The 17371-nt window shown below is 41.4% G+C and overlaps 1 protein-coding gene across 1 annotated transcript in view; it reads right to left on the bottom strand.

The window, feature by feature from the left end:
* NCALD (neurocalcin delta) overlaps positions 1 to 17371 on the bottom strand; it is a 61417-nt gene that overhangs the window by 11081 nt on the left and 32965 nt on the right. The window contains exon 2 of the mRNA XM_009557994.2: positions 5446 to 5842. Within this exon, the coding sequence (XP_009556289.1) occupies positions 5446 to 5823 (378 nt within the window). The 5' untranslated portion in view covers positions 5824 to 5842. The remainder of the gene's footprint in view (positions 1 to 5445; positions 5843 to 17371) is intronic.

The raw sequence follows: 17371 nt of genomic DNA, 5'->3' as shown, positions 1-17371 counted from the left end.
AGAATCACCAGCTAGAGGATGCTGCTAAGCAGTACTGACATTTTATGCTCAGCCTAGGGAGCATCTGCTTCCTTGGACATCTGGCTGGCTTTTCCTCTGCCAGCAGCTCACCTTTCACATCTCCCAGCCTTTAAATAACTTAAAGAGTTACACTCTGAGAAAGGCATTTTTCTGTTCAATTAATTATTCACTGCATATGCTCAGTGCAATCAAACATCTGCTCCCTCAGTTATGTCACCAACGCCGCGGCCATGGATTTCCTGGTCTGCCCTCTGGTAAGTCTGGAATGCCGGCTATGAACCGGTGCAGGGGATCAGAGGAGAATATTTCAGCAAGAACAGCTGCTGGCTGAATGAAAAAGTGGTGGGCACCCTTTTAATCATCATCATCATCATGATCTCCACCGTGGGAGTGCCCAGAGCCTCCCAAGAGACTTAGGGTGTGAGAGTACTGAGCAGAGCCTCAGTACAGGCAGAGATGCCATCCACACAACCATGATCATCTTATAACCCGGAGAACAAAATTAAGGATGAACGTGCAAATACATGAACATAGGGATGAGGGAGCTGGGGAAAGGAGGCACTAAGAGAAGGGAAAAAAAGTACAGCATGGACAGTAACAATTTACACCTTCCTCACCCTCATCAGCATGCAAGGCTTGCATGGGACAGAGCAGAGATGAGGCTTATAAATCTGCCAGTGTTTAAGCATCTTAAACTGTCTGGCTTTTGTCTGGGGTAGGAAGAGAGGTGGAAGGGTCATTCCCTCACTCTGGGTGAGAGGATGGCAAAGCAGAGAATCTGTATTGAAAGTGTGGGAGGAATGCCCCGGTCTGGGAGTGCAAGCGTATTTACCCTGATCAAAGTAACCATAGTAAGAATATGCAGATTTTTAGGACAAAAAAATAAGCACTTCAGGATGACTTCATCCTACAGGGTCCTTTTCACAGAGGCGTGTGAAGGGAATAACAGATGAGATATTCTAGGAAAACCAGATGGGAATAACATAGTAAGCGTTCCTTTCATGCTGAAAATGGTTACTCTGGACCAATTCTTATGTCCTTACTCAGAAGTTCAGTGGGAAGTTTTCCCAAAGTAAAAGCCAGCTAAATTTTATTAAGAATCTTGAGACGTGCCTCTTATTAATCCAATGCAGCTACACAGAGCTCTTTATTGCGTTTGAAAGAACAAGCTTTGAAAAGAAGCTTGGTTTGTGCACTAATTACATGTAGCTGGGCTGTACTAGCCCTGGGTTGTAACCTGGGGCTGAAAGCCTGCAGGGGCTCCTCTCCACATAGAGTACAACTCTTTGGCCTCGCAGAATTCGGGCTGAAAGCTGTGCGTAGCATTCAGTAGGAGGTTTGGAGGTTGTTATCTATCAGCAGCCACCTGAGTCAGGACAGTCTTCTCAGGTAAACTTCTGTCAGGAAGATGTCTTACAGGTCTCTGACACCCCTGAATGCCACCAAGAAATTGTGCCTCCACTGGAGTGAGCACAGGTTCCAGCTTCACCTGAACTGTCTGGTTCCCTGCTGAGCTTTCCCCTTTGATTTTCCACCAGCATATGGATGAGCAGTGATGGGTGGTTTAGGGTTTAGGGGCCATTCACACAAATTTCCCTCCCAGTCACTAGCTTCTGTGGCTGCACTCAGGCCAGAAACCTTGGTGAGGGGCTGCACTTTCCTGCTATACTTGGCAAAGTATCAAAGAGCCCCTCACGGTGGTGACAACAATAACAGCACAAATTTTCAATCAATCTTTTGTAGTTGGTTGAAATAAGTTTTGACAATTAAAAGTATCATGAAGGGAATAATAGGTCTGGAAAAATTATTTTCCTCTCAATCTCATGGGCATTTTTTAGATGATCTTTACTGAGAGCTTTATCAGCTTCTGCTTCTTCCCATATCAAGTTCTGCTTCCTCCTGGCTCACCAATAAATTAGCCCAGCAAGTGAAATGTGTGTTATGTTTGTATTAAACTGAAAGTGTTATTCTTGTCTCTCTGCTCAGTATTCTTAAGATGCCTTATGACCATATGGTGAAAAAATGTACCCTTACAACAAGGTTTCCATCTCTTTTTTGAACTCTTATTTTAAGAGAGTGTCACCAAATATGTCCCATTTCAGCAAGGGGAACAAACACAAATCTTCTAGTTGGTTTGCAGCTATTTTTGAGTGGACTGGGCTGTTTGAATTGTAGGTAAACATACCGGAGACATGAAAAGCATTTATAGAGCAGAATCTGAGAGATCTGTGGCGAGGTCTGTCAAGAAGACAGGATATGAAGCATCTTTCCACAGTACTTTGCAGTTATTCTACACCTGGTAGGTGTAGCAGTATCCCATGGAACTTTTTCAATTAGGCTCTGCCATTGTCAGCCCACCACTAAAGTCCCTCAAGTTATGTGATCCTTCAAACTGTGCATCCAGCTCCACATGGATGGCTCACGTGTGTCTCTAAACAGGACTCTTGGAGACTCATCCAGGGGAAGTTTGCAGGCAGGCATGGTGAGTCTATGATAAGCTGTGCTAGATGGTTAACAGCACTATGTTAAACAGAGCTTAAAGGAATTCAGGTGCATTGCCCTCCAGCTCATTATTTTGCAGAAAAAACAGGCTTCAAAAAGCTGTTGTGGACCATTCATATTCATCTCCTTGGCAGTGGGATAGTTACTGGGGCTCCTGTGGGACATAAGCCATCTTAACCAGTAGCTCTGCTGCTGTAGGACTGACCCTGCTGTGACTGTTAGCACAAGCACCTTCTAGCAATGTTGAATGAGGCTACAATGCCTGCACTGCCTGCAGTGGTGCTGGGTTAGGCCACAGCACGAGAAAGGAAATGCAAATAACCACCAGCATAACAGTAAAAATCATTATGGAAAGAGGGCTTTCAAAGCACAAAGAATAGCCAACTGAAAAAGAAGAAAAGCGTGACTTGCCCCTATGTTATTTAAGGTACAGTAATCTTACAGTAATAGGGGCAGTATTTTTCTGTGAAGCTAAGACTTCTAGAATGGTGGTTCTTCTTCTAGTGATCATTTTGATGTATTGTCTCATGCAAAAATCCAGATGAAAAATATAATAAATCCAGCTATATCAATATGCAAATACATGCTAGATAAGGGAGTTGTAATAGGTTCCTCTGAGGCATATATCAGAGATACAACTGAGTTCTGTTCTTCACTATCAGAACGATTGACAGCTGAAGGCCCCCAGGAAGACATTTGATACAGAATCCTGTCTTTCCGTATTAAAAAGTAATAATCTTTCATAAATGACATTGGTAGCTGCTAGCTGGGTTTTTTTTATGTCTAATCACTCTACATCAAAGGAACCTCTCAATAAAGCAAGAAAATGTGCTTTTTTATTTCAGCTTCACATATCAGCTGAACACTGATAGAGGCTACGCGACAAATCCTATCCCACCAGGAGGAGTTGTGGTGACCTGTGCAAAACAGGAAAATCACTATGACCATAGAAAACTGGGAGAACACTATGAGATCCACAAGCACATTGCCTCATGTAGAACTCCATCAGAGAAAAGGCAGCTTTCCTGACTGTAAAACTACTGATGGTCCATGGTGCAGAAATGATTGTTGCTTAGGCTTATTAAGGTACTTATTTCCATAACGAATTTTTGTGTGGCCCCTCAAAGTGTGATGTGGGAGTAAATGAGAGAAAGCATTGCTCAGTTGAGTTTCAGGTGCAATCTGGAAGGAGGAGAGTGCCAAAACTCGTAGAAGTGCAGTGGGAGGGAAGGAGTTCTGGGCTGAGAGTTGTACATGGTCTAAGTGTTGTTCTGGGCTGGTTGTACAAACTGATAAAATGTCCCCCTACACTGATCCCTAAGATGCAGTTTAATTCCATGATGGCATCATGGTTGTAGAGGATAATGCTATGATGTGGTACCAACATGACTGTGAAGAGGAAGCAGAGCATTTCAGACTCTAAACATGCTTGTGAGTAGAACTGGGTTACCTGAGAACGCTGCTGGTTTTGCTGGTCCTCATTTGGCCTGCTATGGAGAACCCAGTCACTGATGTTTTCATTAAATTTGACACGAACACCTTTATGGCATTGTTCTCCGTGTTTGTAAATCTTCTGATCTGGGGTATTTGTGCTGCTATTTGGCATTGAGGCCTTTCCAGTCTACTCAACAGCAGCGAGGGGTCCTGCAGCCCCTGTGGCATCTCCTCTTCCTGAGGAGCACGCTCTTGCTTGGGTTTGGCCCCTTGTGTTTTCTTTGTACTTCAATAGTTCTTTTGGGTTTCTCTTTGTTTTCTCATGCGGAGAAATACTAGATAGGAAAACAATAATGGATAGCCTGTTTATGCTACCCGGGTGAGAGGAAGATTTCTAAGGAACAGAGTGTCTTCTAATGCAAATATTCCATGGGGTTTGTCATGGCACAGAGACAGGGATGTCTCCACGTCTGAATGCAGTCCTGCTCTTTAACTTAGACTCAGGAATACAAAGCAGAATAAGTGACAAGACGACACAACAACACTACATTTGCAGCTGAGCTTTGCATCTGGTCTTGCTGAAGCAGTGCGAGTGCTGGTGTTAGTGTTAGGAGGACATGAGAAGAGCCCCAGTAGAAAGAAAAGGGCACCATGCATTAGGCTGACTCCATACACAGTTTGCCACCAAAGGAAGGGTCTTGATAACAGTTTGGGTTTTTTAAATTTTTTTAAACAGTGATGATTATACAGATTCAAGCTATGTAAATATACTACCATATCAAAAATGTTCTAAAGCTTTCAGTAGAGTGATGTGCCTCCTCAAGAGTAAAAACACGTTATAGAAAGTCAAAGTGAGGTGGGACTCCTACTAATAGCATGAGAAAATGCATCCAAAGAAGCTGTGTACGGAATCATTGTTTGCCCAGATAAGGCTTATTTCTACTGGCAACTTAATATGAAGGCAGCTAGTATGATATTGAGAATGCAGACCTCACTGGAATTAGGCAGACACCTTTTAGAATACGTGAGCTGGTTCTTCACAGCAGCACAATTTCAAAGTAGATTTGTTTCTTATTGTGGAGGTAGCCTGCCTTTCTAAATATTACACTACCTGGTTGATCTAAGATATCTCCTCAGTCCAACTATAATTAAGTGTAATTAATTTACAGTGATTTCCCAGAGGACAGAATCATACTTATGAGCAGGGTAGTTGCTGTGCTCCAGTGCAATGGAACTCCCAAAGGAAAACTTCCCACAGAGTGTGTTGCTTAGGAAAATCTTGCAACAGATATCAAATGCTGTATTTTGAATTGTGACACGATCTTTGCCAAATGAAATAACATTTTATATTCAAGCAGTTATACAGAGAACCAAGAGCACAAAGCCTCAAATGCTGCCGGAGTTTTTAATTCAGTGTCTCACTGCAACATTACTTCATAATTTGCTTGTAAGGAGGGAGGCCAAGGGGTGCCTCTGAGCAGCACATACCTGCACAATTTCCAGCATCTCTGACTTACTGATGTAGCCATTCCCATCGAGGTCATACATGCTGAATGCCCACTTCAGCTTTTGCTCCAGTTTACCTCTTGATGTTACACTCAAGGCTATGATGAATTCTCTGAAATCTATTGTTCCGTCTCCATTGGCATCAAAAGTGCGGAATACATGCTCCGCAAACTTAGAAGCGTCCCCATAAGGGAAAAAGTTCCCATATATTTTTTTGAACTCCTCCATAGATAAATGTCCACTTGGACAGTCTCTCAAGAAGCCTTTGTACCACTCCTGGATCTCATGTTCTGTAAAGTCTGTACTTTCTAACAAATCTTGCATGACTTCAGGGCGTAGTTTGCTGTTTTGCTTTCCCATGTTGGTGTCAAAATATTAACTGCAGAGGAAAAACAAACACATATGAATTATTATAATTATTAATACTACTACTTAATAACTATTAGCCTGGAGGCTGTAGAAGAACAGTGTGCTGGATTCTGAGCCTTCTGATAGCAGTTCACTCTTGGGAAACAATTGAAGCTTTGGGCAGTCTGCACTGCTACAAATGCACTCTTGAAAAAATTAACGAGCCTAATCTACATGTTGATTACATTGTCTTTTTCCAGCTTGGAAAACTGTAATTAACATTGACTTTATTACCATTCTAGTTCGCCCTTGAAATCGTAAGGTAGGCAATGGGTAAGCACCCTGCATCCCAGGCACCCAACCATCTCAAAGACCTGACCCAAATGAGGTATGGCTTCTTTTGCACCTCTGGCAGAAACCAGGTTGTTGTGTTCACTTGGTTTTGCCCCAAATGGGATCAAGGTGCACTTGTAGCATACACTGAAACGAAGACCCAAAGCTCTTCTAGTTTTATTTTTATATCTAGAATGAAACAGAGCAACCCAGAAGTAGACTTTCTTATTTGGCATGGGCCACTTCCCATTTTAGTTAAAAATGTAGATAAAAATCTGAACAGATTTTATTAATGGTGGATTTCCCCACACCAGACTATAAAATTACTGCATTTTTAATTCTCCTTGTAGTTAGGAATTTTATCTATTACTAAGTAATAATAATCTGGGTGGTCACGGCCCTTCAGGAAAAAAAAAACCAAACCTCTAAAAAAAGAAGGAGAAAAAATAAGTACCCAGACAACAAAACTGGAAATTCATTTCCCTTAAATTAATCATTAAGAAATTGGATACCACTTCTGTTAAATCACCTTAATTATATTTTATTTAAGGCAAGTTGCTACATATCACATTGCACATTGTGCAGCTGATTTACTAACTGCTGATGCCCTTTGGGTTTTAAGTTATGGAGCCTGAGTGTGTTGGCTCCAAAAGGCAACGCCACCAGTTTTACTGGAAGCTTAGCACTATACCTGAATTGCGGGAAGATAGTCTCTATTGACAGACACATGCCTGAGAATTTGTCATGTGTATGACAGTCACAACTAAAATCTGATATATGGATAACTTAAGTAGAATTGCAAAATAACTTACACAAGACTCCCACACTGTTGTCAGAATGGGGTCTCTGGGCCACAGAAGTGGATTTATGAACAATGACTGGATTGGTTAATGAGCATTCAATAAAATGTCCTTTCTAGAACAGGGTAATACTTCTTAAAAAGGAAGAATGCAATATTATTACATGCCAGAAGCAACTAGTGAGAAATGTACCACCACTTGAAGCTAATCTGCTCTCTTTTATTTGGCACTGGGAAGAAGAAATTGAGACTCCCCAGGGTGATGCTAATTGCTTCTTGTGGTGAGAAGCTCCTGTTCCCAACAATGTGAATTTAAACTCCACAAGGCAGATAGAGGACTGACTCCTTAATCTCTTATGTTCTTGGACCAGAAGGACCAAAAAGCTTTACTTCTCATGGGTAAAATTGTGATGTCCGTCCTAGTTCTATCTGTGTCACCACATTTGTCTGGTAACTAAGTTTAGACTACAGTCTAAACTTATTGCTTACACAGCTGATGGAGAATAGGTTCCCCTGTTCATGGAGAGGAAGCTGAAAGAGGTGAGGAGTCCTGCCCAATGGGAGTCTTTCTACCTCCTGACCATTTCAGGGGCCTCAGTGACTGCCTTGATCCAAACAATGTACTTTCCTCCAAAGTGTCTCCAAAGTACTTGGAAAGTGGAAGATGCCACCTTAAAGGTAATTTTTTCTGTTGCCTTTCCTCGTTTCATCCTGATCAAAATAAAGCATACAGTTTTTGAGTAATCCAGGCTCTTAATATCCTGAAAATAGTGAAATGTCCCCATTTTACAGCCCTGGTCCAACAGCTGCCGAGGCAGCTGAAGGTTGCGTTGCCTTCAGTGGGTGTTGGACAGGGTCCATAATAAACAACAAGGGAATTAGCTGAGTGAATGGATTACATTAGGGCAGCCAGACGGGTTTATATCAGGCAAAACAACACAAGCAGAGCCTGTCAGCAGGATGGAAAAGCAACTGGACTAGTGAAGTGGTCAGACTCCGTTTAGTGTGGCACCAGTTTGACAAAAACCTAACCAGTAAAATTCCCAGAGTGGGTAGCAGCCACCAACACCCACGGTGGGCAGCTGTTCTGCAGCCCCAGGGGCTGCACACTTTTCAGACCACTGGAGTAGAAAAGGAAGATCTCTGACAAATGTGCAAGCCAGCTGCCGTAGGAATGAGCTGGCATTAGTGATATAATCCCTTGCTGCTTTATAATATCTCAAATATTTGAAAATGCAAAACTCAGCTTCCATTATAGTCTTTTGAAAAGTAAAATAGTGAAGCAACATGGAGGCAGTGGCCTTTAAGAGGTAGCTGATAAGAATGAACTTCAGTCCAAAAAATTATGCCTTTATGGCTGCACGTGGCTGCAGGTGAAACGTATTTTTACCAAATAATAAAAAGTGCAGAATAGTAGAACACATTGCATTGTACTGGTAGGAGCAAAACATCACAATCAGAAAAATTTATGTTCTCCAATCACAGAGGGAGAGCTAACCATACGCGAGTTGTGGTGAGGGGTGGAGATTCACAGCCGTTGTGGTGCCAGGCAACACAGTCAAAACTGGTAGAATTATATTTGAGTCCACTTTTGATGAATTTGTTTAATATTCTTTGTCCTCCAGATTGTTCCTTATTAATAAGTAGTGTACTAGGAGCCATAACAATGGAATTTATTGTGCCCATTCTATCTACAACAGACCAAAATGCTTTTGCAGTCTAAGTACAGAAAATCCTTGAAGACACTTGAAGATTCCTCTAATCACTTCATGTACTGCTGCCTGCCTCTTCAGGATAGATTAGATTATGGGCAGAGTACAGTGAGCTAAGACAATGTCAGCTAAAAATGATAGCAATCAATGCACAGAAAGAAAGAAAACTGGATTTGATCTTTATGACCTCTGTAGATGTTCCAAATTTCTAATACATGATTAAATGTTAAAAATGCATGTAAATGGCAAACAGCAACTGCAGTGGCAAAGCAAAATATTGACAATACTGAGGAATGGATTGTTGTAGGTATACAAAACAAAGACAACTTCAGTATTTAATGATTATTTGTAATTGCATTTCTACAATTTCTCCTTCTGATACAATTGTGTTAGTCTTAATACACATGAATGACTTCCTCCGTGGAAGAACATGGCATAGAAAAATATTAAGGTCCTGACTATGAAGGCAATATTATTTAGTAAAAGAATATGCTGTGTTTATGACTCGAAGAGCTGATATCATTTCAGCCAACAACTACAGAAGATGAGAAAGAAAAGCATCACTGCTGTGTGGTTGCTATGGAAAGAATATCTGTTCACTGATATTGTAGGAAATGTTACAGGCACTGCTCCATGAAGTAAATACTTGGAGCTTGCTCTAATCAGGTCTAAGTGCAGAGTTTTTAAGACAAGACCAATGACAGAGCTTTTTGACAGACAACAGGCTGTGAAAATTCAGTGTCTAAGAGAATAAATAAGTGAGGTAGTGACGGACACCACACCAACTGATTGTCCTTGCAGTGCAGTATATTGCATGCAGACGGGACATTGATGCTGTTATAGCCTTCTCCTTAAGTAGGGAGAACTAACTGGCATAAAGGCAATAAACACTCTATCACGTGTGTCTTGTCAGCAGTTTCCTGCTGCTCATATGTAGTTGTTACCTCGATCTGAAACCTCAGGGTAAGGCCAACACAATGCCTGCTTAAGCAGGAGCTGGGAAGGTGCAGCAGCCAAGAGTGTGCAGCTAACCCATGGCTGCATGAATGCAATGTGAGCATCAAAACACATTTCCTTAAAAGAAATCAACTTTATTTTTTTGTCGGGGGTTTGCTATAATTAGCAACTGTTAGCAACACATTTCTAACAATGCTCTTGCTCTTCATAATTGACAACCATCATATAAAGACAACTGTTTTTTTTTTAGTTGGTTGAGCGCAATCTGCCAAAGACAGCAAGACATCTCAGTTTTGGTCTAAGCTTAAACCTGGAGGAAAGGCCACTGATGAGAAAAAGTAAAATGAGAAAGGGCACATGCCTCGGTTTGGAGGCAACTTCTGCCTGATATATTTCCAGTGGGGATAGCAAGACAAATCACAGAATTCGTTTGACTGCAGAGACCAACTGTGTGAAAGTGAAGGCACAAAACTTTTCAGAAGGAAGCAATGAAAGCCCTATTGTGTGGTTTCAGTACTATTTCACATTTTTAAATTAGAAAGCACTAGATAACAAAACAGGAGCTTCAGGGAACAATCTTTCAGTGGTGGAGAGATAACACTGGACAATGCAGGAAGCCTCTAATACAGTTGGCTTATACAGTCCTAAAGCCACAGGATGCTCACAGATATAATTCTGGGGCATGGATGGAGAAAATTTCATTAACACAACACTAAAGTGAACAGAACACTTTTCCAGCACAGCTGATAGACAACTGGATAATGGATATACTGCTACCAGCTTACTTGGCTGGCAACATGGCTCTGTAATACTACAGAAAATAAGGATGAACTACCTCATTATTTTTTTGCCTTCAGAAACCGCTCTTTCTTGGTTTCTTGCACACAGAGTCTCACTTGTTTCCAAGAAATAATCCACGTATGGGGGAAATACTATCTTTAACATTTCTAACACATAATTTGCAATTTTTCCTGAGAATAGCAACAGTGGGATTTCAACCTCTGCCATACAGCTGAAGAAGTTCCTGATGACTGCTGGCATAAGCCAAAGGCTGAGCAGGACAGCAGCATCACTCTGAATCAGTACTGCTACCTGACAGTCCAAGAAAGCAGCACTCCAGGATGAGTCAGTTCCCTGTGGCAATGCCTAATGGATTGTCTGCACTACAACTGCTTTCTGCAGCCCCTGTGGTTCTCCACTCACCTTCTTTATTGCTGTTTTTTCCTTCATAGTAACTGTTGTTCGGTATGAAAACTTGGACATCTAACAAGCGGCCTCATACACAGCATCTACGTCCTAAGCTGTCTACACATCTGGATGTGGCAGGGACCCCGCCTTCTTTCATGTCTTACGCTCCAACCATCATCAGCTGTCACTGCACACCAGCCACCACAGTACAGAGTACAGCATTCCTGGAAGCTAAATTTTCCTGTCATCACTTTCTGCCACTTCTTCCAGTTACATTTCTGCCAGTCACTGTGCAAGTCCTGTCTGTCACAAGCTCAAAGAAAGGCTACTGCTCTGTTCTGGTTGACCAAACCTCTGGTTGACCAAAACTTGCAGTATTGCATCCTCTTAACATGTGATAGACGGAGGATGCCAGAGGGAGATTACAGTGCATCTCAGAGCACGGGACTTGGCTGGGAATGTGTCTCCAGGGCTTGCAGGCCAGAATTTTGCCCTATTCTCAACACTCTTCACCCTAAGATCTTCCTTCTCTGCCAGCTATCATTTCTTGGTAAAGCATCAGATACCAAGAGTCAGTTCATCAATTGCAGCATGTGGCAGTCTCTGCAAATTCTGCTGTAATTTGTGATCCAATGTACACAGCTTCCAAATGCATCTCTGGTTCCCCTTTGTGCCCTTGCAGAATGGGAGAAGGTACATGCATTTACAAAAGTTAAGGCCTTGTTGAACACTTTCTGGTATAAAAGCCAAGTTTCCTTCGTAAGGTCAGTTATTCCTTCAGGCTGTAATTCTGCTAACTGCTGTTCAAGCTGCATACTGAAATGGTTCAAAGCAGTAGCTATCTCAAATGACACATTTTCTTTCCATCTGTGTATACTGTTTCACTGTGGCTGGAACACCGGCATTGCCACGGCCTAATCATGAACTCAAACCCAACAGTAAGCATAAAATCATAGAATCACTATGTTGGAAAAGAGCTCTTAGATCATCGAGTCCAACCATTCCTATCTGCATGAGCACCACACTGTTCGTCACCTTGTAGCTCTCCAGTGGGGCTCAGGAGAGCAAGGCAGGAACATGATTTGGGTGATGTCTGCTGTGCCCCAGAAGAGGGAAACTCTGTAATCATTCACTGAGTTCTCAATGAGCAGGTTGGGCAGACTGCTCCTCTTTCTCACTGCTTTCTTTTTTGCCTTTCTAGTGTTCACAATCTCAGAGCCACCTCCAGCACTGCTCTCCACCTTCCTGTTGGAAATTTCAGTGCCAATGCAGGATCCCACTGCTGGGACATTTTTTTTTTTTTGTCAGAGCAGCAGAAGCACTGGAAAGAATAAATTCTCAGGTATTAGCCTCTCACCATGAAGTGCAAGCACTACCTGGTCAGGAGATTTTCCCTCTTCATTCTACAGAAAACTACACCACAATTTTTTAGAAGCAGTCATTTTATTTCCTTCTGGTCATTTCTAGTTTGTTTTCACACGTTCATTTGAGAAACCAGTGTGGAAACGCTTGCCAAGAAAGGCTTTTGTTTATTTTTTAGAAAAACAGCATCTTGGAACTTATTTTTGAAAGAAAACCAAACTTATTAAAAATCGCAGAGGGACTTCACAAAAAAATAAATACAGGCAGAGTAAAATGCTGAGCCTTGCCATCCTCAATTTACCTGCTTATATTGGCAAACAGGAAAAAATGGATAAAATTCACAAGCAAGATTCATTAAAAAAATCCCACACTCTCTTATGTATATTCACAAGCAAGAGCAGTAAATAGATTTGCAGTGCAATGTAACAAGTAGCCAAGGCCTGAAACATACACAGAGCTAAACTTCTGGCTAGGACTAGCAGACACTGAAGAACAAGAAGGAAGAATAATTTAGAAACGAAGAGGAAAAAAAAACAGAAGAGGAGGTGTGGATGGGATCATCATTCAGTGTTTGTGCTTTATTCGTCACTACAAAGAACAGGGGACTTATGACACACAGTTACCCATTATTACAACTTAATATGCTCTTCACAATAAATTTCACTTATTTTGCATTAGGGTCTTAGTTTGATTCCTGTACCCTGACATTTTCACTGCTGCAAGTTACTGTTTTGGTTTGTGTCACCCTCCTTTTTCTTCTAGACCCCCTTATTGGCACACTTACCCTATTAAAAGGGGGGGATCCTTCCCCCTAATTGCTCATTTGACAGAAGTACCGTGATTTCCTGCTACAGCCATTGGAGAAACTCAAGGCAAGAAATAAAAGTAAAACCTTTATAGCTCTGTCCTTTGAGGTGGGCAGTCCGAGCAGGAGCAGCTGCACAGAGTTCGTGTCTTTCAAACTTGGGGATGCTTACGGATATCAAACATCAAAAGCCCAGGCTCTTATCCCTTCAGATTTAGCCTGGCTGAGAAATGCTACAGCTGCTTCACTTCGTCTCCTGTTCCTTTTTATCATAATTCCTTTGTGCATTTTAGCAACGAGGGCTCTTGTGGGGGTGGAGGAGGGAGAAACAGCAGAAAGGCAGCACCCCTGTCAACAAATGCTAGTGCATTGCTACCAGGATCTTCAGCATCAGTACGGTAACTAGATAACAGCCTAGTGATTATCACATCACTCTCAGCACTGCCTATGAGCAGCAAACGGGATGATGCCCTCCCACACCCTCCCCTCTGCACCAGCTTCAGCATGTCTGGGGCTTCCAGAGAGGATCTCTGTTTCCAAAGCATTTCCTGTAAAGCTGAATGTGTGGTACAGGAAAAATGACAAGGCATGAGTATTTCTAATACTGGGAGCTGGGAGAAACCAGCACACTATGAGGATTTGCACAGCATGGCGTATTGTGCAGTGACTCCTCTTTTATTCAGTCGGTCGCTCATTCCGTCTTCAAACCTTGCATTTAGGGCTCAGAGCTCGTGAAACTGCTCCTAACTGGAATGTAGTGTATACCTATCTATCAAAATGAACTGTCTCTGTATTTGCTTATGTAATGGCCCCTGTCTGCTCTTCGTCCACAGATTTTGATTGCACGGGGGTGTTGTCTGTTCTTAAGCTACTGGTGATAAGCTACTTGCTGCTGCATTGAGAGCATGATCCTTACACAGGGGAGGTGGAGGTCACTCACCTTAGCACAAAATCTCTGCCACTTCAGAAAGAATGTACATCACCTGCAGAAAGGTTTTCTGCTCACTTAAGATATTTAACTTCTGCCTCCATGTAGGGGTAGACATACAGTGAAGATGGCCAGAAAAGGGACTACTGGAGCTACACATAAAGCAATTAACACTCCCAAATCCTACAGTGACCCTTCAAGGCGTAAGCGAATGTAAATGGGGGCCCTGTTCTCCCCTGTGCACATGGAGGGAAGTCTTGACCTCCAGCCTTGCTCAGTGCCCTGGGCTCAGTGCACTGGGCATCAGTGTCCCGATGCTTTGGGAGGTGATGCAGAGGACCAACACCCTATGAGCACTGTGAACAATACTTTTGTAAGTGTTGGTCAGTCACTCCCCACTGCTGAACAGCAAAGGCTTCACACACCCAGACTGTTTGAAAGTAACATTTTCCCTGCTTAGTGAGAAATAAGGAAGTAAAAAACAAAACAAACAAGTCAAGAGGGGGAAACTTACCCAGATTTGGTTAAGCCCTGTTCTGAAACTCCCAAAGAGTCTCACTATTCAATTTTGTTTCTTCCTCATATTTTAAGAGCACAGAACATTAACAGTCATGCCAATATTCATGTGCTTCTCTGGTTCATAACAATTCCTTTATGAAGAGCAACATTTTACCATAGGTTTTGTAAGAAAAAAAACAGTGATTTGTTCATTAATCCTAGGTAGAACCATCTAAGGTCTTCAAAATAACTAAATCTGTCTCTTGACTGACTTCATATGACGCTTTTGGGAATTGAATGATGTATATTTATCTATTTGATTTCTTCGAACTCTATGGAAATAGTATTTTTGTAAAAGTATGTTTGCCTTTGTCTAATTTTGCATGATAAAGGGCAAGAGCGACTTTGCCAACCCAGTACATTACGACATCCACCCTCAGGAGGCTATTTTTCCAGATTTAACTGCCTTTAACTGTTTCACTAAGCACAGAACATCTGCAGTACTTATAAATATGAGTGTTAAGCTAACAACAGGGGAGCTGGCAAAATCTCTCAGCCTGTTCCAGCTAGAGATGATTTTATCTATCGATGTCCTTTCAAAAGGAGACCATACATCAAGATCTGAATGACAGTTTATGCAGTTATTGTGTCTCCTATTATAAGAGCAACTTGAGAGCATAAAGTTTCTTTGTTTAATAATTCCTTTCTGTACCACATTTCCTAAAGAGCTCAAGGTCATATTTTTCAAGTGCTCATCACCCACAATTAACCTCAAGCTTCTCAAAAGAAATGCATATTCCATTTGGGCACCTGTGTAATCGGCAGCTTCTGAAAAAGCATCTATACCCAGCAAACTGAGATTCCCAGAAAATCACACCACTCATTTTGGTACCTAACAAGGGTTTGAGTGCTTTAGAAAAGCCAGCCTTCCTGTTTGTCTGCGTCACTGCGATATAGCTTTATCCTGATACTCACATCTCTAGCTACATCAAATGCGGTTCTTTCCCTCCTCTTCTGAAGCGCTTTTCTCCTTTGTGTGAGGCACTCACTGGTAGCAACATAATCTTTCCCAATGCACCCAGGTGCACCAGTCATCAAACTCATCTAGCAGCAACTTCATCAGGTTTCTCATCTGTCCTACATCTCGTTTGGTCCTTTTATGTAACCATACATGCAATACCTTGGTGGAAAGTAGTGGAAACTAAAGCAGAAAGCTACTGTTGCACAAAGTAACACAAGAAGCTGATGTGAATTCATGATCTTGATTTTTTTTTTATCTTTGTGAATAAATAGCATGTGACTCCCAGAGAGTGACATTTGTGCTTACTCTACCCTAAAAAATACTGTTAACAGATGGTCTCCTATCCCACAGCAGAGACTTGGTGTTGACAGATAAAATGAAAGCATGGTAGTGGAAAAACTGGAGCCATTAACTGGCGAATGAAATCTTTTTAAAGAAATTCTTATGATGGAGAAATAAATGATGGTGGAGAGTCCTACCTGGAGAATAACTGTGACTTTTCGTTCCATATTGAAGAAAGTTAGTGGAAATTTCTCTGGAAAGTAAGCAACAGGAGAGTGAGAGTGGGAGGTTCTAGCAGCCACGGCCAGAATCTTGCTAAGGAGATGGGAGGAAGATGCACTAAGATAATGCCAGAGTTTATAAGTTCATAAATATGAAGGCCCATGCCAGGGTTGATTTTCTAGCACCTAGCACTGCTAAGTGTGCCCAAACACAAGGACATAGTGTAAGAATTGATACGGATGGCTAAAGGAGTTTTGTGGGAGTTGCAGGAATTCATGAAAGCAGTTTTCAAAAAGATTCTAAACTGCAGGTAAAGTGTTAATTTTCCCTTTGTGCATGTTTTATTTCTCAGAAATTTTAAATCTTGAACTTGAAAGATGAATCTGTGAATTAATGACCCTGGAAGAACAGCATTGGGTGAATGCTTTTTCAGTAGAACCCATTTCCATCAGGTAACACAGCTTAGCTGAAATCAAAATGTTTTGTCACACCTAGGAAAACAAACTCTGGGGAAATGTCAAAATTGATCATTTCTTAAGACTTTTTTTTATCTTTTCCTTTTAATAAAGCAAAAAAAGCCTCAGTACGGCTTTATCTTTTTATGAGTTTTGTTTTGGTGTTTATATTACATGTTAATTTTAGCATTACAGTAGTTTTGACATTATTGAGAAAATAACTTGGTGTTTCCAGATCCTTTTTAAGCTCCATCCCATCAGGAAATTTTGATGGTTTGTTCCAATTTGTAGCTAAAATAAATATAAATGTCAAAATTTCATTTGGAATGGGAATGTCAGATTCTAACCAGCTCTAATCAACGACAAAGCCATCTGCTTTGTATTTATGACTTAGGGCAGTGTGTAACGCTGCAGAATAGAGTGATATTCTGCTGTTCAGCATTGCTCATGGAAGTCAACGACATATGGCAAGTTCCTTGCTCATAGTTGTCTAGGGAAGTTTGAGACTAGCCAGTTTTATTTTCTTCTTCATGCTCCCTTGCCAAACTCATGGGATTTATCATTCAAACCCAAGATTTTTCCTGCAAACGTATAAGAAAACATCCTTGCAGTGACATATGGCGCGGCCTACAGCCCCGACATCTGTAGGGAACTCCTAAGTGCCAAATTACAGTGGAGAAAGCTACTTTTATTTTACAAAGGTTTTAAATTGGTAATTTAAATAAAATATTTGTTCCATGATAAATGCCTATTTTTTAACTTTAATAGAAAGATGAATCTAGTTGTTTTCATCCAGATGATTCATAATTTGAATTGTATTTGAGAAGTCATACTGATGTGAAGGACTTTAGCACTAACAAAATAAAATAACATTTTAATTCTAGTTTAAGATAGTGCTTTGTTATTTTTCCTAGTAGGTTTTGTCTGCTTCAAAGCCATACTCTTCATGCTGCAGATAAGGTACAGGAAAACCACATAATTGCCCCCAAGCTGGTCCA

Source organism: Cuculus canorus, chromosome 2 (genome assembly GCF_017976375.1).
Source record: "Cuculus canorus isolate bCucCan1 chromosome 2, bCucCan1.pri, whole genome shotgun sequence".
NCBI classification, from domain to species: domain Eukaryota; kingdom Metazoa; phylum Chordata; class Aves; order Cuculiformes; family Cuculidae; genus Cuculus; species Cuculus canorus.
The sequence above is the reverse complement of the archived record's forward strand: the minus strand, read 5'-3'. Positions and strand labels throughout refer to the sequence as shown.